The sequence below is a fragment of the Danio rerio genome, chromosome 24, assembly GCF_052040795.2.
Source record: "Danio rerio strain M-AB ecotype USA chromosome 24, GRCz13ab, whole genome shotgun sequence".
Lineage (NCBI taxonomy): Eukaryota > Metazoa > Chordata > Actinopteri > Cypriniformes > Danionidae > Danio > Danio rerio.
Window position 1 is genome coordinate 34,729,482 of NC_141044.1, and position 25,519 is coordinate 34,755,000.

Sequence of the window (25,519 nt, forward strand, 5' to 3'; positions counted from 1 at the left end):
GAAAAAGAAAAAAAGAAAATAATGATCAGTCTTTTTTGTAATCTCATTAATTATGATCTCAGTTTGATTCAAGATGTTTGCTCAAAAGTTTGGGGTCAGCAAGATTTGTAAATGTATTTGAAAAAATCTATTTAATATATAGTAAAAGTAAGAATTTTATGAACAGTACAGCAAAATATTGTTATTAAACGTTAAAATATAGATTTGCCATACAGATGCTACCATAGGTAACTGTGTGTATTAATAAATGTTAAAACAATTTGCCATATACACCAACATAAATGATTAAACCTTTATTTAGAAAATGTGCAGGTGTGGGTTTAAATATAATTATACATGACTTATTATCATTGTAGAAAACAGTGCTGTTTAGAACCGCTTAATACTTTTGTGGAAACTGATTTTTTTGTTTGATTCTATGATGCAAATGAAGTTTAGTTCAACAAAACAGCATCTGAATGTAACATTATGCATGTTTTATGCAACCCAGGCTCATTTTGAAAACGTACTTCTATATACATTTCTGGAGACCGCAAAATACGTCCCAGGGGGTATGTTGTTTTGCAGTTTTTGTTTTCATGAATCCACAAGAGGCTGCTGTGTGCGCTTTTTGAGATCTCGCATTTGCCATTCACACCTGCTGTTCTCGCGTAAGCCCACCAGAGGCTGCTGTTGACTGACTGACTGATAGACTGACCCACCATCCTCCTTCCCTAAACCCAACCAACAATTTCAAAACCAGTCAAGTAAAAGAAAAGCCCTTGTCTGATTTTTACCACATTTTTAGATTTTACCACATTCTCACCCTGTTAACTTGTTTATTAAATTTTTTTGGCTTCTGTTTTTGTCTTATTCGCTTTCTGAAACCGTTCTTCACCGGACTAGAACCCAGTCATCGTGGTTAACTCCTCTCTGTGTCTCAATTCCGTCGAGCTAAAGGGACAAACTGGTTACAGCTGGAAAGCTGTCCATATGGTGGTAAGCGGTCAGCTGGTAGCACAAAAAAGAATGGCGTCATACCGCCCTGTAGCGTTCGTTTAAAAAAATAAATGCAGCCATATGTACCTCTGGCTACATAAATCGCGGTCTCCAGAAACGTATATATGCCTTGGTACAGTACGATTAAACATTTCTAATGTCAGAAATAACTATATAGACTCACTGCTAAACGCTATGGATCATTTTCACATTTCAGCATTGAATCTGAGTATAAAAACGAATGGGATGGGGCGGTATGACGCCACCAACAACTCAAGTTCCGTTTTGTGCTACCACTGACTGATTTCCACCATATGGCAGGCGTTTAGAAAAATGTAAAAACTGATCTGGTGTGATCAGTTTGCTCGGTTTGATCAGTTTGCTCAATAGCTTATCTTGTTCAGCGTCGGACTTGGGACACAGAGTGGACATAAACCAGGTAGAACCCCCTACCAAAATAAATGGCATTGTAAAATTATGGTAAAAGCATGCAGCTGTGATGCACTTTTAGTTGAGTAGGGTCTGGATGCAGACCAGGGTGCACCTGCAAGCTAAGATGAATGCAATGCTTTTAATGCGCACAACTAACCCCTTCCTAACCCTACCCCTCACAGTGACGACACTAGCTCCATTAAGTCTGAGGTCGCATGTCTGAGACTGCGTGTCTTAGCTTGCATATGCAAGTCGGATATACTATTGAAAGTTTGGATCTGAAAACACAATTGGTTGGGTTTAGGGAGGAGGGTGGGTCTGTCAATGTGAAGTTGATATATTATGCACGACATTCTGGTTAGCTTCTCGCAGATGCCCACAAAAAGAAATGTGTAAATGGCAAGTACAATGACCAAATGTATGAGAATATGTGGCCCAATTGCATATTTGAGATTGTCAAAAATGTACACGGCGGCCTCTAGCATGCAGATATAGCCCTGGGCAGGGCACGTATCTCCACTGACCCTGGGTTGGATAAAATCTATACTTTTAATAAAACGTAAGTCGCTTTGGATAAAATTCATAAATGTAAATGAATGAGTCATGTAAACGGCCCGTAACACTGTTTTTGACAAGAATGATGACTACTGCACCTTTCTGGCATACATCATGTCTGACCGATGTAAGGGTACTGTTGGCAGTCGATATGCAAGCCTGATCAGGGTGGCCCATACTTAAGTGTACTGTACTGAACTGTACCATACTGCTCAGTGGAAACAAGCCATTACTGTCACTTATTAAATTTAATACATCTATGAATTAAATGAATTCTTACTGGCCCCAAACTATGTACTCATATCTGAGAAGCTCTTACCTTAAGTCTATCCAGAAATCCCTTTTTGGTGAATGTTCCTCCTGCAAAGGCACGCAACATTTTTGGAGTAGGAGGTTTTTGTCCAAACAGAGCCAGGCCTTTCTTCTTTTCCTCGTCGGCTTTTGCAGCTGGAGGAGGACCCTTGGCTTTCAGCAGCTTACTATGAAAAAAATTGAGATTTTACAAAGTTTACCTCTCAAGTCTAAACTTTGACTTTTACGATACCGATTAAAGCTGCAGTCTGTACATTTTGGGGGGTAAAAAATGAGCCGAAATTAATTTTTGAGCAGAAATGGTAAGCTTGTAATAAGGTTTTACAGTTGGAGAGGTACTGGTAGGTTTTCATTGGGAAAAAAAAGTTCAATCTTTGTGTCATTATGTCATATGTAGTTTGTTTCATTCGGAAATTCATTCATTCGTTTAATTCAATGTTCCAGTTTTGTGCATGAGTTTAATTTGCATCTTTGAATAGAAACATAGGGCTAATGAAGTTACAATATATGGTTCTTCGCTTGAGATAGGATTAAGAAAAGAATAGAGTGGAGGAACTATGACGTCAATTTGTATGCAAAAACCAGGAAACGAGTTAGCATTTTAGCACTTCCGGTTCGCTCGTCCGAAAGTCAATGGGTTTTTTGAATGGGGTTTCAGTAAAATCGCTTAAGGTTCGTGGCGAACACAAACTCAAGATACTTTCACAGTTTGTTCTACAACATAAAACTCATCAGTTAGAGCACACTCTTGAATTTTTTAATCGGTTATGCTTCTTTAAAAAGACGGTTGCTATCAAGTTGCTAAATGGGACTACAGGCGGTGTCGGGGACATTATACGTCATCGAGCTGATCTGGTCTGGAGCGCAGCTCGCTTGTGTTGGGCATTTGCATTTGTCTGTTATTTAGGTATTTTTTTACAGTCTGTGGTATTTTCATGAATAGTATTTTATAGTTTGTTGTATTATTCTAATTGGCAATTCAGATTGTGTGTAGATAATTCCTTCACTTGTAAAGGATGTCAAGATAGATTCATTTGTTGATAATTTATTTTAATGAACAATATTATGAAGATATTGCTTACTAGTGCACCCTGTCTCTTTCCTGCTCTCAGTAATGCAAACGCGTGGATAAATGTGTAAAAATACATGCATATTAACTGTCATTTTCACCTGATCAATAGATTTTCCGTCTTTTTTTCTTCATCTAAACACATTTAACTCTGTCATAACTGCATTATTTACACTCCTCCATAAAATGAATAGCAGATGTGACTGTATGGGCTGCTTTTCGCTGTACATCGTGACAAAAAAAGAATATTGAATGTTGCTCTGGCCATGATGATGGAATTTTGATAGACTTGTTCCTCCTCATGCCTCATTTCTGTCATTTGTTAAGGTCAGCAGGCTGTGTGCACAGGAGCGATACACTTATTTAAACATGTCTTATGATAATACTATGTAGGCAGATTTATACACGCAGTTTTAAAACTTTTAGAACAATCGTAAAGCAAAACAGACGTATTTCCCACGTAAAAACGATCCAAAAGGCACATAGGTCTATGTGTTTTTGCGTATTTATTTGTTTATAATATATACCGTGGATTATAATATAATAAACAGAGAGATTAACTCTGTCATAGACATTATTTCTAATAATAAGCTAGATAAGTTGTCTGCATAGATACATACTGTATATATCTAAAAGACGAGCACCCAGAGGGCAGTGTAGTCTGTTTATAGCCCAATGTTAGCTTTTCAATTCTTGCGTTGGCATTTAAGATCCAAAAGTGTTCAAAGTTGTATTTTCGTGTGAGGATTATCCGTCTGGACAAAACGTGTAAGTGTATAGAACAGTTTTTGAACACACAGCTTATTATTTGCAATCTTCAAAAAGTCTATGGGAAAATCCTATAGGGATTTTCATGAGGGAACCAGTTTTATGCTAGCAGACGATTAGCCTACAAAGTGATGTCATAGTTCCTCCACTCTATTCAGTTCTCCTGTAGGTGCATCTACATAAAACTCACCGTCCCTTCCTGGCCAGCACTTTCTGAGACTCAGGATAGTGAATCAAGATATCATTGAGATCCTTTTTATCCAATACGAAAAGATTTGCGAATCCGTGAGCCGCTACATTAGCCGTTCTTCTGTTTCCTCCATTGGCTGAAGACTGAAGCAGACTGTGGAAGATTATAAACACATACAGTATTTTAGCTCATCTACCACATTCATGACTTTTAGCTTTAAATGCAGATGGTCGATAGTTCAACTATCATTTCCATAGTTCACCTGATCTCCCCAAACACACAGCCTGCTTTCAGAGTCACAAACACAATCTTGTTATCTGGTCCACCGATGACCTGCACTTCTCCAGCTTTGATGATGTACATTTCCTTCCCAATGTCACCCTGTGGGAACCAGGAGAGATAAAACACTGCACAAATTAGGAGTAAACATGTAAAACACAAACATGTTAATATAGAAAATTAACATTATGGCTCTTTTGGTGCTGCACGCACGTGTATTGAACAGATACATGATGTGAATATTTCATAGAGATATTAACAATAAGGTTTAATTAGTTTATGTATTCACGAACATGAACTAATTATGAATAAAGCATTTATTAATCATAGTTCAGCATTTATTAATGCATTGTAAACATCCAAATGCATGCTTGTTAACGCATTGTGAGTTAACATGAACTAAGAATGCACAACTGTATTTTCATTAACTAATCTAAACAAATACTGTAATAAATATATTGTTTATTCTTAGTTCATGTTAGTAATATTACCTTATATAACCTTATAGTAGTGTTACCGACATATCATAGCATACTGTACTTTATAATCCAATAATCGATAAAAACAACTGTCATGTTTCAAATTATCTCCATTTTATTAGGAAAGTCCAAAAATAAATGCTGTTAAATGCTTCTAGATGGGATGTGACAGATTGCTGTTGCGATACAATACACTATTGCAGTACTTAAACATAAATGAACACCTCTTATCTCCTGTAATAATAACTCAGTTGCATAAATACGCTAGTAAAACAGCATGTAAACAACTTATGTGGCTAACATTGCATTTTCCTGAGGCAAGTCATTTATTGTCATTTATTATCTAAAGAAATTAACTATATACAGTTGAAGTCAGAATTATTAGCCCCCGTTTATTTTTGCCCCTGATTTCTGTGTGACGGAGAGAAGATTTCTTCAACACATTTCTAAACATAATAGTTTTATTTACTCATTTCTAATAACTGATTTATTTTATCTTTGCCATGATGACAGTAAATAATATTTGACTAGATATTTTTTTCAAGACTTAACTTAACTAGGGTAAATCAGGTTAACTAAGCAGGTTAGGTTAATTAGGCAAGTTATTGTATAACTGGTTTGTTCTGTAGACTATCGAAAAAATGTATAGCTTAAAGGGGCTAATAATTTTGACCTGCTTTTATTCTCACCGAAAATAAAACAAATAAGACTATCTCCAGAAGAAAAAATATTATCAAACATACAGTGAAAATGTCCTTGCTCTGTTAAACATCATTTGGTAAATATTTAAAAAAATAAATAAATAAATTAAAGGGGGGCTAATAATTCTGACTTCAACTGTATGTGCACTACCATACATTAGTCTACATATTCATTATATTTCACTTATTTAACCTGTATATTTAAATACATTTGTTATGAAAACAAATTTCAAACTTTACTGTGCAAATGAACTAATTTCAACCTTAAACTAGAGCAGAAACATACATCTGAATTCAATTAAAACATTCATGTAAATGCTGCAGTTTACATGTTTATGTAAATAAAAAAATGAGTGTTGGTTATTGTGCCTAATTTTAAAAAGCAATTTCATCTAATAATGTAATTTGGTCTCTGATCTTCATTGTAGCTTATTTATAATTAAGTTGATTTGAAGACAGTAAAATAGTACAATTTTATGCTTCCCATCGGAAAACATACCACACTGTCATTTCAAATCTAAGGGTATGTACTGCCCTGCTACTTTTGAGAAACATTATACTCCTAATAACCAGCAGTTTAACTCACCTTCTTGACCACAAAATCTCCAGGCAAGTACACAATGGATTTCAATCTCAATAACATGTCCACAAGCATCTGGTTGTCACAACCCTGAGAAAAATAGGAAAATGCATAAATTATTAATTATCACTTTGTTCCTTCCAAAATGGTGAATTTAACATTGGAATACTGGAATATCACAGGAATTAATTACGAAAGCACAGTTTAAGAGCTGTACAAAAACTGAATTTACAGTATGTAGTCCTATTTCTTCAGATTTAACCAATACAGATTAAGTTTAGCTGCTTTAAGTTCACCAACATCATTGGCAGCAACAAAAACAATAACAAAAAACATTTCTATGCAGGTGAATCCCATAACTATAATATAATATTCAGGTCTCTATAATATTAAGGTCTGGGCTCTTTGAAGGCCATTTCATGGTTGTCTGTGCTTCATCATTTTTTTTTCTCAAAATATGATTTAACTGGATTGTGTTTGGCACCATTATTTAATTAAAAACAATTACCAGTGAGTTTCTTTCTAAAGGGATTTTTTTTTGTTCAACAGGAGAAAGATATTCAGTTTAGAACCACTTGAGTGTGACCAATTGTTGAGGAAATTTTAACTCAAGCTCACCTTGAAGAGTTCAATCTTTTGGAAAGTAGCGAGGTTGATGTCCACCGCGATGGCAGTTCTCATCACTAGAGGCATCTGTCCCAGCAGCTCAGACTCATCTGAGGATAAGCAAAACCTTAACAAGGAATCCTTTTTACATTTTTTTAATCAATTCAGTCGATCTTCGGGTCTGACCGGAGCTTTTTTTATTTTTAGCTTAGCATAGATCATTGAATCAGATTAGACCATTAGCATATTGATTTAAAATGAGCAAAGAATTTGCTGCAGCAGACATTATGATTGCATAAAAAATAGTCCTCAATCATAAGTTGGTAACTAGGTAACAGCACTGCGTAATAATCTGATTCAATGATCTATGGAAAGTTAAGATAATAGTGTTCCCACCAGACTGGGAGATCGGCTGAATGGTTTATAAAATGGTAAAACACAACTGTTTAACTCTAGGGGACTTGTAAATTTCCCCCAAAAAAGTGTAGTGTTCCTTTAATGGTACTCAGATCATGTAAACTTACCCAACATGCCCTGGGAGTCCCAGGTGTAGTTGTACCAGGTGCGCACTCTACTTTGAACCATCTTAGGGATGTGGTTGGTCACCATATACGCCACACAAGCATCCATAGATGCACGGAAGTAGGTCTGACCGGCAGTAGCAGCGCCAATGACATCTCGCATCTGTAAAATCAAAGTTAACGTCTATCACCCTGACAGGAATAAACCATTTTCCAGGACATTATCTACCAAATTAATGGCTATTTTTGTTATTTGATTGGCTGAAAAATTAATAATCATAACTATTTGTTTACATTTATATAGCACTTTTCTCAGCTCTCAAAGAGGTGACATTTCCTCAACCACCACCAGTGGGCAATATTAAAAATCTATACGTTTTTTATGTAAATAAATTCAAATCAGAACACTAATTTGAAAAGTTGCATGCAAATTTAGGCATCGGAGCATTATAATTAGCAGTAAAAATATAAATTCTAATTAATTAATAATATTTCCAAGGATAATAATTTATTAAAGATTACATATAAAAGTGTAAGTGTTTTCGCAAAAATAATACAGTTCTAAATTAAGATGCACAATGCAATATCCAACTTATTAATGTTATATTAATAATACACAATACAATATATAATAATAATAAACTATTTTAATATTGTGTGCATCTTAACATCAGGTTAAGATGTATCACATTCTAGTAGAGTAGTGGAGTTTGGCTGCTCTACATCATCTCATGATGTACCTGTCCAATCAAACTTGAGAAGACAAAGACACCAACGAAAAAGTTTGTTAACTGAAAGCTGATCTCAAAGATCGTATGCGGCTCAGGCAGACCACCGATGTTGATAAGAGTCCGCACGGCAAAATAGTAACTGTGCAAATACCTGCAAAAGAGAAAGAAAACGAGTGGTATGAAAACATCTGACACTGATATCTGAAACTCTGTTAAAGATTCAGACATACTGCCACGTCCAAACAGCAGACACCAAACCACTGAGCACATCCAAGGCCAAGCGAGAAAGCAGACGGAAAAAAGCAGGCCAGGCTCTTTGAAATGCATGGCTCAGCCTACAGTTTTTCATACTTTGCTCTGAGTACATTTTATTGCTTGTTTCAGATGGCAAATCCACTAGAGAGTGCGCTCTACATTTTTGCATTACTTAGGACACGTTTTGTTATATGGTTCAGATACATGTTCTTCTTGCACTCGTCAATAGGAAGGTGGGCTTGTCGTACAGGTCAACCTGTGCACCACTAATCTAAATTCTTTCCTAAAACCTGCCAATAGTGTTTTCAAAAGCAAATGAAAGAACAAAGTGCAATGCGAGCATGTAGTTTTACCTTGACTTTACATTGCTTTTTATCTGTTTTGTTAAACCGTGCTTCACTGGATTTGAACTATTACATTAGTACAATACCTTACAGTGTAAGCTATCAAGCAAACTGACCACACTAAAAAAGTTGGGATAAATAGGTGAGCCAAACAAATTAAATTACAAATTAAAGACACTGATAAGTTGTTTTTTGGTATTTAATTAGTGTTGTGCAAAGAACTGCATGAAAATAATGCTTTATTCATTAATATGTCCCTGTAAATATCATTAGTGTGAAAAGGAACAAAAGTTGTCCGGGTCATGCTGCATGTAGGGTTAATTTTACCTAGAAACTAGGGCAGCACGATTTGAAGAAGAAATCTAATTGTGATGTATCTGATCAAAATTGTGACTTGCGATTAAAAATGTGATTTACTACCATTTCATGAAAGAGCAACAAGTTTGGTGTGGCGGAGCACGAAAGAAAGGTCAAGCATGATCACAAAGTATATTTAAAACCTCTTGAAAATTGCTGCCGTTTTTTCCAATAAAGATAAATTCAATTCAATGAATATATATATATATAAAAAACACACACATACACATACACACACACACACGCATATATATATATATATATATTTATATATATATATATATATATATATATATATATATATATATATATATATATATATATATATATATTTGTATGTGTATATATATATATATATATTTGTATGTGTGTATATATATATATATGTATATATATATATATATATATATATATATATATATATATATGTGTGTGTGTGTGTGTGTGTATATGTGTGTGTATATATATAAATAATTGCAGCCTTTTTGATTTTAAAAGGGTGAAAACGCAATTTTGGTTTAAAAATAAATGATGTCAGCCTACTAGAAAATGCAGTCAATCGTATGTTTTTTTTAATTTTTTTAATTTTTTTACATTTTTGCGGTTTTACAAAAATGTAGGCTGAAACATATTTCAAATGAGCCTTGGAAAAAAAGAGAGCCTCAAAACCAAACCAAAAAACATAAAGTGCTTTAGAAGCGTAAGCTTTAGAGACAAAAAAAAAACAGCTTTGGAGACAAAATGTCTACCTGGGCAAGAATGATGGATAAAAATAAGGCACCAACAAAATAGTTGGTCATCTGAAAGATCTGACCGAACATGGTCTCGGGGAAAGGAAGTTCTGCGATCATCAGGAGGGATTTTTCCGCATAGAAAAAACAGCTCAGGTAGCTATGAGAATATGAAAAAAAAAAACAAGGCAATTTTTGTTGTGAATGGAAAATGTAATAAATACAGTTGATGTCAGAATTATTAAAACAAATTCACAAATGATGCTCAAGAGAGCAAGGATTTTTTTTTTACAGTATTTTCTATAATATTTTTTCTTCTGGAGAAAGTCTTATTTGTTTTATTTCGGCTAGAATAAATTTTACAATTTTTAAAAAAACATTTTAAGTTCAATATTATTAACCTCCTTAAGCAATTTTTCCACCGATTGTCTACAGAACAAACCATCATTATACAAAAACTTGCCTGATTAACCTAGTTAAGCCTTTAAATGTCACTTTAAGCTGAATACTAGCATCTTGAAAAATATCCAGTCAAATAATATGTACTGTCATCATGGCAAAGATAAAAGAAATCAGTTGTTTTAAATCAATTATTGAAACTATTATGTTTAGAAATGTGTGAAAAAAAAAATCTTTCCCTTAAACAGAAGTTAAAGAAAAAAATATACAGGGGGGCTAATAATTCAGGAGGACTTTATCTTTACAAGAAAAAAAGAACATTTTAGGTGCATTTAAAGGTAAAGTGTGTTTTGTTTTTGTTTTCATAGGTAAAGTGTGCTTTACATACGCGCTGCCCTTTCCACTATAAACCCATTTGGTGGAGCCGATGCCCTGGGAGACTGATGCCACGTAGTAAAGACAAGCGTTGAGGTGGAGAATAAACAGCAGGTATCCAATAGTGCGAATCACTCTATAAACAAAGCAAAGGAGAATTAGTGTTACAGTAATTTGTACTGATTTCTGTGGAATTCACTGTTGAATTAAAAGATTAGTTCACCCAAAAATTTAAATAAAACAATAATATTAAATGAATAAAATTTAAAGGGGACCTATTATTCCCCTTTTTACAAGATTTCCCTAGTGTGTGTGTGTGTGTGTGTGTGTGTGTGTGTGTGTGTGTGTGTGTGTGTGTGTGTGTGTGTGTGTGTGTGTGTGTGTGTGTGTGTGTGTGTGGGTGTGTGTGTGTGTGAAATTACAGCTAAAAATACCTAAAGAAAACTGTTTCTATAACTCTTTGGAACGGCCCCTTTTAGCCTTTGTTCCAAACTAGATGACTGTAGCTTTAAATTCAAATGAGATCGTGCTCTTTTCAAAAGTGGGCGGGGCTACAAACGCCTATGTGTCAGCATAGCAGCAGATTCAAAACAAGACTAAGATTATTTCTGTGATGAACTGAAAATGTCAAAAGATGGCAGTTTATGTCGACTACTGTGTTAATTTGTGCATCTTAAAAACTCAACATTTATAATCCTCTTAGTCGCTGAAATCATCTTCAGCAAGAACAGTGTGTAAACTTGAATGGCAGACAGCTGCTTCTCACTCAGGGATGTCTATGCTAAGGAGGGAGAGATCATCACTAATGGGCGGGGCTTTCCCCCTCTGATGACATGTACAATCAAAGTGTTTCTGCAGACTGTTTTTATCAAGTGTGATTATTAGAAAAAAGAATTAGTCAATTTTACTATTAGAGGCTGGCTATATTCACAAACTGCTGCCACATATTTATCTTTTTTTGCATAATAGATTCTCTTTAATAAAATGAATAAATCTTCACTTTCATGTCGTTACAAACCCGAGACCTTTATTAATTTTCACTACACAAATGAAAATATTTTTGTTGAAATCTAGGAGCTCTCTGATCCTCCATAGATGGCAATGGACTGAGATGTTCAAAGTTTAGAAAGGAACCAAAACATCAGTGGTTCAACTATAAACATACAAAGCTCCGAGTACACTTTTGTGCCCTCAAAAAATTGTTAATATAACTTTATTTATCAGGTGAAGCGGTGGCGCAGTAGGTAGTGCTGTCGCCTCACAGCAAGAAGGTCACTGGTTCGAGCCTCTGCTGGGTCAGTTGGCGTTTCTGTGTGGAGTTTGCATGTTCTCCCTGCGTTCACGTGGGTATCCTCCGGGTGCTCCGGTTTTCCCCACAGTCCAAAGACTTGCTGTACAGGTGAATTGGGTAGGCTAAATTGTCTGTAGTGTATGAGTGTGAATAAGTGAGTGTGGATGTTTCCCAGGGATGGGTTTCGGCTGAAAGGGCATCAAAAAAATGTGCTGGATAAGTTGGCGGTTCATTCTGCTGTGGCGACCGTGGATTAATAAAGGGACTAAGCCAAAAAGCAAATGAATGAACGAATGAACTTTATATAATCGTAATTGGCTCCGCCTCATTCGTGCGTATCACGCAACAGGATGTCTAGTCGCGCCTTTGCATTGACTTAACATGTAAATCACTCGCGATTGACGCTTCTTCCGCATCTGGTGTGAATGCAGCATCACAGACAGCAGTCCAACATGCAAGCATTGTATTGCGTGTAAGTTGTTTTTGCAGGTTTCTTTTGGTGCACAATATTGTTCTTGGACCTTCATATGATTACAGTTGAACCACTGAAGTTACAAGGAAGGTTTTGACAATGTTTTTGGCTTCTTTTGTTGTGTTTGAACGTCTCAGAAAATATAGAGGAAGAGAGCGCTCTCGGATTTCATCTAAAAGATTGTGATTTGTGTTCTAAAGATAAACAAAAGTATTAGGTGATTGAATAACATGAGGGTGAGTAGTTAATAACACAGTTTAGTTTTTTGTTTTCACGTCATTTCATGAATTCAAATTAACATGGCAAACACAATGTAGAATTGTAATTCAAATTTGAGAATATATTAGGTGTGATAATGCACATTTCATTTATGTTTCATTTAATGCATAAACTTGATTGATTTTTGAAATACTATGGAATGCTAAAGTCTTTTTTTTTAGTTGTAGATTAATTATATTAGTTAGATAAACTCAGAACTAGAAAAGACTTGGTTACACACCTCCATATATAAGCTCTGGTCAGGAGACCTTCAAGACGGTCACTGAACTCAAAAAATGATTCCACCTTGAGGAGAAACAACAAAACAAGATCAGTGCATATTCAACAATACACTACCTGACAAAAGTCTTGTTGTTGATCCCGGTTGTAAGAGCAACAAATAATAGCTTGACTTCTAGTTGATCATTTGGAAAAGTGGCAGAAGGTAGATTTTTCAGATGAATCATCTGTTGAACTGCATTCCAATCATCACAAATACTGCAGATGACCTATTGATACCCACATGGACCCAAGATTCTCACAGAAATCAGTCAAGTTTGGTGAAGGAAGAATCATGGTTTGGGGTTACATTCAATATGGGAGCGTGTGAGAGATCTGCAGAGTGGATGGCAACATCAACAGCCTGAGGTATCAAGACATTTGTGCTGCCCATTACATTACAAACCACAGAAGAGCGTACATTCTTCAGCAGGATAGCGCTCCTTCTCATACTTCAGCCTCCACATCAAAGTTCCTGAAAGCAAAGAAGGTCAATGTGCTTCAGGATTGGCCAGCCCAGTCACCAGGCATTAACAAATTATTAAACATGTCTGGGGTGAAGATTGAGGAGGAGGCGTTGAAGATGAATCCAAAGAATCGCGATGAACTCTGGGAGTCCTGCAAGAACGCTTTCTTTGCCATTCCAGATGACCTTATTTATAAGTGATTTGAGTCATTGCAGAGATGTATGGATGCAGTCCTCCAAGCTCATGGGAGTCAGACATAATATTAATTCTTTTTCCACTGCACCATGAATTTATATTCTATACTGTACATTATTTCTGTTAAGTGACCAGACTTTTGTCCCAGCAAAGTCAGACCTTACTGTCCTAATTAAATAATGAAAAATCAAGGCATGATTAGGTTTTATTTTGGTAAAATAAGCATAATCTAGAGGCCTTTGCCTTTCATATAAGCCACTTCTGATACCAAATAATCAACTAGAAGTCAAGTTATTATTTGTTGTTCCTAAAACTTGGATAGGCAACAAAGCTTTTGTCAGTTAGTGTAGAATCAGCTCATTAACAGGTATACATCTCACACTTAAACCAAGCTCCTATACCAAAACACATGCATTTATTTTGAATATTTAAACTTAAGTGCACAAAACTTCTGGTCTTATTTATTTTCAGTTATTTTATTGCGTTATACGTAAAATTTAAATTTAAAATAATATAATAAATACATATTCATTTTGAATATTGTTTTTCTTATTTTGATTTGCTCACTGGTTTGTGGAGTAAAACAATCGGACTGTTCATTGTTACAGTTAAGTCTAGTTATTTACCTCTTACGTCTAATAAACAGAATGTCTTGCACATTAAAAAAGATTATTTCAGTAAAAAATTAGATGCATTAAAAAATGTCTTTACCTTCATCAGACGATTGAGTCTGAAGACGGAATTGAATCCAAATGGGATATATAACAGGTCTATAGGCAGGACAGCTATTACATCATTCTGAAATGAAAGAAAGGTTGAGGAAATGCATTTCTTTTCAGAGATGAATCACTAAAATAGTCAGTACCTGAAATCTTCCAGATTCACGGTATTTCTTTTTGATCACTTCTCTGTCATACTGAAAGAAAATTATGAAAATTAAAGAGTTTATATTCATTGATATAAACATACATAAAAACTGCTTTATAGAAAATTCACAAATATAAATTTAACCACAAACATGTTTGAAAATAAAATAAAATTAAATTAAAAATTAAGTTGTTAAATTAAGTTTGGTTAAATTAAATTAAATTAAATTAAATTAATTGCTCTTACAATGATGTCTCCCCCTTTACTGAACTGCAGTCGCGGCTGGAAAAAGATCATGTCGAATATATAGATGAAATCAGCAATGATGTCCAAGGTGAACCACAATGGGACGACCTCTGGGCTATGGTATGGGAAGGCCATGCGCACTGGGACAAACCACAGGTTATAGTTGAAGGCAATGGTCACCATACTTAGCCAAGTGATATACCTGCGGTCTAGAGAAAATCACAAGAAAAAAGGAGAAAAAAAATCAACAAATGGTTGTTGTTTTAAAACATTGACATATTGCCCCTGTTCTTCAATGTGGAAGTGCGCCTGCTTTTGCTTTTGTTTTAAAACTTCCGATTCAGTTGCCTATGGGAGAAATGACTAGGAATAATAAATGTCAGAAAGCGATCAAACTTTAATTTGATTGGACCGTGCTGCCAAAATATTGTAATGTAATATATATATATATATATATATATATATATATATATATATATATATATATATATATATATATACAGTTTTTTTTTCATAAAGGTTTTAACCTTTACTGTGTTATTTATTAATAACTCAACCAGTTAAATATTTGGTGCTTTGTTGGGTCATTTTTAACCTTTATTGGGTTATTTATTTAATAACTCAACTAGTTGGGTTAAAAATGTAAAATTGCAAGTCAACTGATTTAACTCGCAGAGAACAGCTGTATTATGTGTACGTAATGTTGTTTTTGTGTTATAAAGTTCATTTAAGCTCAATAATGTTGTTAATTGGTTTTTTTTTTAGCAAATTACCTCTCAGTGTCGTATTTTAATATCCGTTTCACCAGCACTCTTAATTATTGAGTATACAAACAAGTGCTTTATAGCTGATCTAACATTATATTAAACAAATAAAAATGCTTCCTCTACCTCCTGTGTTCATCTCCACGATTTTTTGGAGAAAATATTTGAGATTTTTGGCCGTTTTTGGGCATTTTCAATAATTTTGTAAACTTTGTTATTTATTTACACAGCCATAATTGTAAAATTAATAGTAGTACTACTAAAAGTAGCAATAGTAATACCAGAATGGAAAAAAAAAACATTTAATCAAAATAACCCAATGCACTGGGTTAAATTAACCCATAACTGGGTTATATATTGGGGTATTTTTAACGCAACTATTTTAACTAGTATGGATGTTTCAAGGCACTGAGTATGGCTGGAAGGGCATCTGCTGTGTAAAACATATGCCAAAAAAGTTGGCAGCTCATTCCGCTGTGGTGACCCCTGATAAATAAGGGACTAAGCCAAAGAAAAATGAATGAATAAATGAATGAATGAAAATTACAAAAATATACATATGTGCATCTTCAAAAAAAACAATAAATAAATAAAAAATAATATATATATATATATATATATATATATATATATATATATATATATATATATATATATATATATATATATAAATATATAAATATATATATATATATATATATATATATATATATATAAATATATATATATATATATATATATATATATATATATATATATAATATATATATATATATATATATATATATATATATATAAATATATATATATATATATATATATATATATATATATATATATATATATATATATATATATATATATATATATATATATATAGTTTTTAAAGAGGTGTCATTACTATGTTGTTATGCTTTTGTTTGTTTATTTGTGACATTTGTATTTAAATTTCTTTTCTTTTTTTTCTTTTTTTATATTTTGTATTGGCGTGAGGATGTATTTTCACCAATAACTCAATCCTGGCATTGCAATGCAGAAAACAAATAAGACTTAAATCTAGTAGTTTAAAGCAGAGGTTCACAAACTTTTCAATTTGTGAACCTCAAAATATCAATGCCAGTGACTCGTGACCCCCAATACCCTGAGTAGGTTAGAAATATATAAACCTTGCACACAATGGTGCACACATACCAAAAAGGCCCACATCTATTCGTCATTTAATTTTGGAGAACGCCACTCGGAGACCTTCCTCAATGTTCAGTTGTGGCCTGTATTTAATTTTAATGTACATACAAGTGGTGTAAAGTAACAAATTACAAATACTCAAATTACAGAGTACATTTTTAGTACAGTATTGGTACTTTTACTCCCCTACTTTCCTTTTATCTGCAGTCACTTCTTTATTTCTTCATGTCTATGGGGATTTAGAAAAATCAGTCCTGTTATTACTGTCCAGTCAAATTGCACATAGAAGGTAAATCGCATCATATTAACCCTCAAGACATGGGGGATTTATACTTGCAGCAAACTGTTTGGAAGCATCAAAAGTGTCCTAGAAGATGTACGCATTCACCCCTAGATGCATGTCACTTATGAGAATATGACAGATGTTTACTGTATGATGACCGAACTGGCCTTGGAAACACCCAGCAGGCACAAGATGTCAAAATGACGTCAGATTGATGTTGTGGGGCCAATGCATTTTTGCAATTGGAAATGAAAATCTGGTTGACATCAGAACCCAGCGTCAGTGCGACGTCAGTGTCCAACGTCCCACCTAAAATCATAATATCAATAATATCAACTACCAAAAAATAAATGTCAGTATTTGACATCCATATGGCGTTAGTTTAAGATGTTGGCTCGACATTGAATTTTGGTCACTTTCTAACACAACCTAAAATCAACCAAATATCATCATCATTTGACATCGTTGGACAGCAAAATAATGTTGTCCTTAGACGCTGGCTAGACTTGATTTGTGGTAACCTGGCGTCACAACCTAAATCTAACTTAATATCAACGTCTAATGACGTTGTGTGCCTGCTGGGCAATAACTAAATACACTTCAGAATGTTACGTTTACACACACATTCACAAATTATATGTAAATACATCGGCTTTTCACAGCGTAATACTCGTTACTCTTGAGTAGTTTTGAAAGGGCTACTTTTTACTCATACTCTGAGTAATATTTACAACAGATACCTTTACTCTACTTGCACTACATTTTTAAGCAAGTAATGGTAGCCTACTTTTGTCTTTAGTATGATTTTTTCCTACTCTTTCCACCACTGGTGAGTGCCTTAAAAGGGCCTAAAAATTTAACCTGATGCCATAAAATCAATCTTCTGCATCTGATGCTACTGCTATGTCTTTAATATAATCACCCCAGGGTTCACAAATAAATCGAAATTCTGATGCTTTTTATGTAATGTATTTTTTCCTTCTGTAGGTTAATTCTACTAGATTTATAAAAAAAAATAAAAATTTTGGATATGACCAAGCAATCTTCGCTTATCGTGCCGCACCCTCGAGGGGGTCCAGACCCCCATTTTGGGAACCAATGGTTTAAATAATATTAATAAAAAATACTTTTTAGGCACAACATAAATCCTAAACACAGAGATGTTTTTATGAGGTCTATTAATATTTGTGTATATTTATGAGGTGTAACCTGTGAAAGGATCGATGGATTTGCCGATTCTGTTGTCCATTCTCATCTCAAAAGGCTTTAAGACAAAATCCACACAGGTGAAGTTAACTTTTGAAAAGATGGACTTCTTCTCGTCTGTTTTATCATCTTTCTTCTCCACAGGCTTTCCCGCTTGTTCTTTTTTCTTCTCCTCCTCCTCTTTCTTCTTTTTTTCTTCTTCCTCTTTCTTTTTTTTCTCTGCTTCTTCTTTCTTCTTCTTGGCCTCCTCCTCTTTTCTCTTCTTCTCCTCCTCTTTCCGTATCCTTTCCTCCTCTTCTTGTCGTTTCCTCTCCTCCACCAGCTTATAGTAGTCATCTTTTCTCAGGACGGGTGCTGGAACAAACATAAAACATCTGTTGTGTTACTAGTATATTGTTGTACTATGGAACTGTTGAATGCTTGATTCTGACCGATGAACAAGGGGCCTAAAGAGTCCTTATTTGTCCCTCACGTTTTTAGACACAAAGATGCGTACACTGTGAATGGCCCCTAAGGTGCGTAAGTATTTATTTTTTTACATAAACGCACCGTTAAAGTAGTTCCAACAGTTTTTTACTGTGTTCTATTCAATTTACATTTAAAAGTCACTACGCCTAATAATGTCATTTATTTCACAGCCTATATAAGTATAATCACAAATAAAATCAAAACAAAACAGAAGGCCTTTGATGATGTGTAAAAAACGAGTGTTACATAGAAAGTTAGACTGTACATAGACTGTATTTAAAAGTCCCCTGAAGTGCTTTGAAATGTGCATTTTTATTCGATGTTTGATGCACTTTTAGAGAGGGTGCTCGCTGCAGAGCCATTTGAGGAGAGGTGAGCTCCAGAGAGGGGGAGCATGAGCTGTCGCTCCTCCTCCTGTAAGCTGTTTTAATGCGTACACCAACCCCACCCCTAACCCTACCCCCAGTGACATCACTCGTAGAAGAAGTGCAAAAAAGGTGGAGCTCAAGCTTAAGCTCCCCCTCTCTGGAGCTCACCTCTCCTCAAATGGCTCTGCAGCGAGCACCACTTGCAATTTTAACCAAAACAAGAGGAGAGGGCGGAACATAGTGAAGCCCCTCCCCTTTTTATAAAAAAAAAAAACAGCCAATAGGGTTTTGTTTTATCACTGCTCTGCCAGTGAGTGAGCTCAAGCGAATCAAATGCAAAGCAAAAGAGAAGCGTCTTGAAGTGGACAGGGCATGTCAGGTATTAGAGAGCATTTGATGAGAACTGAAGTATGAGGTGACCCGTTGTTCCATTTAGGTCGGGTGTATTTTGGAGCACACTAGCTTGTAGAAAAGGCAAAAACTAACATACTAACAGTCACATCTAAAAAACTTTATTTTCATTGCATGGGACCTTTAAATTACATTCCCACTAAAACACAGGTGTCAAATCTAGTTCCCGGAGAGCCGGTTCCTGCACGGTTAAGTTCCAACCCTGCTTCAGTACACTTACCTGTAGGTTTCAAACAAGCCTGAAGGACTGAAGAAGATTGATTAAAGCTAAACTGTGCACTTTGATGCCTGTGCACTAAAGTAAAGGATTTCTTTTCATTTTAAGATAATTTATTTACAGATACTTATAATGTACTTGTCGTGAATACTGTTCATAAATTCAACAATTTTATATGTTAATGTGATGTGCTCAGAAAATCAGAGCACATCACACTTGTCCTCAGTTCTTTACACGGGCTCCCAGTTACTTCCAGAATAGATTTTAAAGTATTATTACTTGTCTATAAATCACTAAATGGCCTAGGACCTTAATACATTACACATATGCTCACTAAATACAAACCTAACAGATCACTCAAATCATTAGGATCAAGTAAATTAGAAATTCCAAGAGTTTAGTCAAAGCAGGGTGAATCTGCCTTCAGCAACTGCACCCCTCACTGCTGAAATCAACATCCAGAAATGATCAGATGTGCTCCAACATTATGCACGTTCAAATCAAGACTGAAAACACATCTGTTTAGCTGTGCCTTTACTGAATGAGCTGAAACTGTGCTGCGTCCCACAGATCACACTGTTATGCCTTTCTTTCATTCTTTTAAAACCTTTAAAATCTGTTTTAAATCATTTTTATTATTTGCTTTTATTTTCTTATACTCGTATTATTTTATTCCTGTTTATGTAAAGCACTTTATGTATGAAATGTGCTATAAAAATAAACTTGCCTTGCCAATATAAATCGATTTAGAGAAGCAGAGTAATACATATTTTGCAGAATATTTATGTTTTTCAACTAAAGAACATTAATCATTTATCAAGAAAATTAGCTTTAATATTGTTAAGAAACTCATTTTTGTCAGAGTAAAAGGTCATACATTTAAAGAATTGCTAGTTTAATTTGTATTTGTCTATGCATTTATGTGGATTGTTGGTATTAAGTCAAGTCATTACATAACTTACTGAGTAACGAAGTTACTTTTTAGACAAAGTAATTTAAATCAATTTTAATTATATAATTAGTAAACAATTACTTTTTTAAGTATCTTAACAAAAAGGAGCAGTTTGAGGATAAAAATCTGACAAATGACTTGATATACAACATCTGAACAGTGTCTTTATATTTGGTAACTGTAGTATAGTTGGAATAATTCACTCTGGTCTATAGATTTGTCATAAAATAATGCACACCACTTACTTCAAGTCATGGCCGTATCACCATCTCAGGGGTGTACATTATTAATGCCATAATTCAACAGCCCATTGTCAATTATTCCTAAATTATTGTATAACACTCATGCTGTAATGGTCATTAATTGCAGATGCAAAGGATTGATTTGTACTTACTGACGGGTGGGCTTCGCTCTGGGGAAGATGCGTATGGATCGATGACCTTTTCTTTAAACTGTTCAGTCCTTTGTCGAAGTTTCTGAATCATCTCTATGAGATGAGTATCAATTTCCTCGCTTATCAGAATCGGCCGGGGCTCCTTACTGTAGAACAATTAGATAATAATATAAAAAAATAATGGATGTGAATTTAATAAATTAAAATATTGTAATGGAATTAATAAAACAATCAGAAATCACGAACTTCCACAATAAGAAAAACAAGGAAACACAATAAGAGTGTCATATATTAGTTAGCATATATAATAACCAATAAGTTTAATTAATATTTGTTAATCATAATAATTATTAATATTAATATTATTAATACATTTTCATAATCAAAGCTTGTGTCATTACTGTCAACTATCATAAAGATTAATAATTTAAAGTTGCTGAAAAATGCTGTGTATTGCTACTTTGTAGTTAATGCTAATGCATTTAGTATATTTAAAAATTAGATCTCGCCTCATTGTAAAGTTTTACCAAATAATTAGTGTAATAAAAATGTAATTATGCCTATGTTAAAAATAAACAAAATCTAATCCTTTAGATAAAAAAATATCTTAGTTTGATTTAGGTTTAAAGGTATAATTTTACAGTTTTATATTTTGTAACAGTACAACATTCATACTGTTTATTTAGCGGCAAAGTAGTTTTTGTATCCTTCCGCGTGTCATCTACATGAATAACGACGATAATTTTGTCAGACAAGCCTCATTTGACCACGTATGTCCAATTGTATGTTTATTAAACTTGTCAACATTAATTATTTCATACAAAATGTGTGTTATTTGAGGTGTAAAACTGTCCATTTAGTCCATTTACGCATTTTACGTTGCCCTATCGACTTAACACTAGCCTACTTATTAATAGTTCAAATAAACTAAACAAGTCAGTTTGGCATTACCTGTAGTAAATAGCTGTATTGCACAAAGGCTGACTGAAAAATATAAATACTAGTCGGTCTACTTTATACTAAAGCAAAATGTTTACATGAGGGAAAACTGTTAATCCGCATTTGCTTATATATGCCGCCCTCTGCTGATCATGAAAACGCATTACAACAGAAATGTGAAGAGATTTTGCCCTTTTGGTGTGGTGATATTTGATCAAATAATTGAACTTACCTTATTGTAACCAATATAACTTTAGCTACTGTCATTTGAAGAAAAAAAGAAGGTTTATCTTGACAACAACAACACATGATTAACTTAATTTCAAGTAAACGTAAGCCTATTTTGAACACCTCATGCATCATTATACCCTAATGTCATTACATTACTCTTAGTTTTTGGTTTTATTTTTGTCTTCTAACTTTAAGCAGCTACAGAGATGAGCGTTGATCAAACACACTTTAAATCTTGTAATCTCCTCTCAGCTCGTGGTCTGATAATCTTCCAGCTCAGTTGGACGAACTCAGATCTTATGGTGCTTGCATTGGCGAGAGTCACCCTACTGTGAGTCATTTCCAAAACAATGAGTCTAGTTAATTAGGCCTGATTAATTAAAGCTCATCTAGCAAGACTGTCTCTTGGCAGTTGTGACGCACGGACGGCTACTTTAAGTCAATATGAAATCAAAATTAACCAATTTGCTCTCCTTATCAACTGTTTAGTTGCTGATGCAACTGTTGATGGAAATACCATATTTATATGCACACACACACTGCTCAAGACACTTTATTTTAATTTTAAGTTGGTTACTGTCCAAAATTGATATGATTTCAATGGTAAAAACCTGTAAAAAGCTACAGTAAAAATCTGAAACCTGTATAACAGTAAGTTTTCCTAATATATAAGTAATAATATATATGGATTTCCCAGTATTTCCAGCATGTTACTTCTCTTTTTTGTTGTTTTGTTTACATTTCTATGGTTCTTTTTTTGTTTTATTTTCCATATCAGGTGCATTAGAGTTTTATATTACATGCATTTCAAAATTTACTTTTCAGCAAATATAGCAACTATTTATCAAATCTCATCAATTCTTTTTCAAATGTGTATTCAAATAACTTCTGATCAGTGTGCAAATTATACCCTGACGGTCAACTTTTTTCTGTTAGTTTGTGTAATACATGCTTCAGTCATCTTTGCATTTATTTTTAATTACATGTAGTTTATTAATAACATGTTTTTTTATTATTATTAAATACACAATATTTAGTATATTCTGATTTACAGTATTCTCTGACTGGCTATTTTAGATGTTACTAGGTCAAACTACAAACCTTATTATGCATCTAATTTGACTTTACTTTCAGGCTAAATGTGGACACAAACATCTATTTTACAAGAAAACAAAGACTTTTGAACACGATGTCTATCAGTGCTTTAGAATTGATTGGCGCATTGGAGTATGCTTCCACAATGGTTTAAAGGGTGGTCAAATGTATATTTATATTATCTATTATCTTAATCATTAACATTATTATTTAAAATACACCCCCCCCCCACCCATCTTGTTTTGACATCCATCAAAGGGAATCAAGCATTCATTAAGGGGGGTCACTTCAGCCCCCGCCCCCAACCCCCCTGTAATTTGCACCCTACTTCTGATCTGAATATTTAATTGAAGCTATTTTTTTAAAATCCATAATTGAAGACCACATGCATATGTTATTTTTAGATATCGTTTGTGGTTATTACTAATGTGTTTAATTTCTCTGATTAAACTTTAAACTGACATATTATCTGAGATCACATCAAGCTGGTACTGTATATATTTGTGACTTTATGATCAGAAAGGTTTCTAATATTTATTTTACCCCTCCTCAGGTGGCTGCTCATTAGCTGGATCTGCAGGTGTCCCCTCTGGTTTTGCAGCTGGAGCTGGTGCTGCTGGTTCTGGTTCTTTAGCTGGCGCTGGTGCTGCTGGTTCTGGTTCTTTAGCTGGCGCTGGTGCTGCTGGTTCTGGTTCCTTAGCAGGTGCTGCTGGTTCTGGTTCTTTAGCCGGTGCTGCTTGTTCTGGTTCTTTAGCTGCTGCTGGCTCTGGTTCCTTAGCTGGTGCTGCTGGTTCTGGAGCTGCTGCTGGAGCTGTGGAGGAAAAAGGTTACTTTAAGGCAGGGGTGCCCAAAATTTTTCTTATGAACGATGAAACTTGATTGAGACTAGTGGGCTGATGGTATATATAGTTGCATGGGTAATTTCCTTTTTTTTATTCAATAATATTTAAAAAATAACTACAAAACACTGCATTATATTAACTAATACAGTATAATTAGTTTTACATTTTTTAATTAACCTATTACAGTAAAAACAAAAAAATCATTTATTACAGAAAGGAGTTACACTTAGTTTTTGCCTTGATTTGCTCGCCAAAGTCTTCTGTACAGTCCTCTGTTCGTCGAGTGACAGTACTTACATTTTTAAAGATCAGATTAATATACAACATTTAATTAAAAAAAAAATATTTCAGCTTGCATTTTTATAGATCAGCAGTAAAAGAAACTTTCATTCATTAATTTTCCTTCAGCTTAGTCCCTTATATAATCAGAGGTCACTACAGCGGAATAAACTGCCAACTTATCCTGCATATGTTTTACACAGCGGATGCACTTCCAGCTGCAACCCATAACTATGAAAGCAATAAAAATAAATAAATAAATAAATAAATAAATAAATAAATAAATAAATAAATAAATAAATAAATAAATAAACAGTTTACATCAGATGGGATGGTGGGCCAAGTTAAAGGTTAAAATGGGCCAACTTTGGCCTACGGCCCCTACTTTGGGCATCTCCACTTTAAAGTATACTAGCACCCTTGGTAATTATGAGCAAATAAGGCTGTGCACAAATGTTTAACCTTCTATTGCTCAAAATGTATTAAAATCCAATCTCCAATTCAGACTAAACTATTGCAAACAAAGCACAGCACATCTTTCTTAAATATTTGTTAAATGTCATAATTATTGCTAACCCTATCCTATGAACTCATATGTGCAAATATTTTTAGAGTACACTCCTATTGATTTTTTTTTTACATTTTTCTGTTACATCTGGCTGTCTAGGACAGGAAATTGTCGAACCGATAAATATGATGAAACACAAAGGCCAAACACAGACAATCTTCACAATGTTGTTTAGCACAATGTAAAATGGCAACAAAAGGTAATAACAAAAACACAGAAACAGAAATATTTAGGAAATTGCAGTCAACTGGAAGTGTTATGAATAGGTCCACAGGGATTTTTCACACTTGTCATTCCATCTATTTACTTATGGCGATTTTTGCATTATGATTATAACATTTGATTGAATATTTTAATGATTTGTGTGCAATGCAATTTCTAAAGTATGGGATCAATTCTGTAGCTTTGTTTACAAAAAAAGTGCTTCTCCCTCACATTTCGAGATCAGAGACCATTTAAAAACAGGTGATTAATAATTATATGAACGTAAACGTTTAGATCTCATATAGCTGCCCCTCCCAACACCCCCAACCTCGACTTTTAAAATGTCTGCTATGCCCCTGGTTCTAATCAACTATTG

At 34.2% G+C, this 25,519-nt stretch overlaps 1 protein-coding gene and 1 long non-coding RNA gene across 6 annotated transcripts in view; one reads left to right on the forward strand and one right to left on the reverse strand.

Annotated features, from left to right (window-relative positions):
• LOC147838080 (uncharacterized) overlaps positions 1–25,519 on the forward strand; it is a 982,747-nt gene that overhangs the window by 341,926 nt on the left and 615,302 nt on the right. The window lies entirely within an intron of this gene.
• The window catches only part of cngb3.2 (cyclic nucleotide gated channel subunit beta 3, tandem duplicate 2), a 29,362-nt gene that overhangs the window by 249 nt on the left and 3,594 nt on the right, over positions 1–25,519 (reverse strand). The window contains exons 3-18 of one of the 5 annotated variants that reach the window (XR_015525177.1): positions 23,794–24,061; positions 20,986–21,131; positions 18,179–18,529; positions 14,738–14,946; positions 14,490–14,540; positions 14,336–14,422; positions 12,925–12,989; positions 10,676–10,798; positions 9,907–10,048; positions 8,211–8,352; positions 7,474–7,633; positions 6,962–7,059; positions 6,350–6,433; positions 4,567–4,685; positions 4,305–4,457; positions 2,285–2,444 (exon numbers count right to left, since the gene is read on the reverse strand). Coding sequence is in view for 4 of the 5 variants with exons in the window: in XM_087309822.1 (XP_087165948.1) it covers positions 2,285–2,444; positions 4,305–4,457; positions 4,567–4,685; positions 6,350–6,433; positions 6,962–7,059; positions 7,474–7,633; positions 8,211–8,352; positions 10,676–10,798; positions 12,925–12,989; positions 14,336–14,422; positions 14,490–14,540; positions 14,738–14,946; positions 18,179–18,529; positions 20,986–21,131; positions 23,794–24,061 (2,216 nt within the window). In the remaining variant the exon portion in view is untranslated. Of the gene's footprint in view, positions 1–2,284; positions 2,445–4,304; positions 4,458–4,566; positions 4,686–6,349; positions 6,434–6,961; positions 7,060–7,473; positions 7,634–8,210; positions 8,353–9,906; positions 10,049–10,675; positions 10,799–12,924; positions 12,990–14,335; positions 14,423–14,489; positions 14,541–14,737; positions 14,947–18,178; positions 18,530–20,985; positions 21,132–21,936; positions 22,095–23,793; positions 24,062–25,519 lie in introns of those variants that run through there. The other 4 variants (XM_087309822.1, XM_087309823.1, XM_087309824.1 and 1 more) reach the window with 4 other exon arrangements.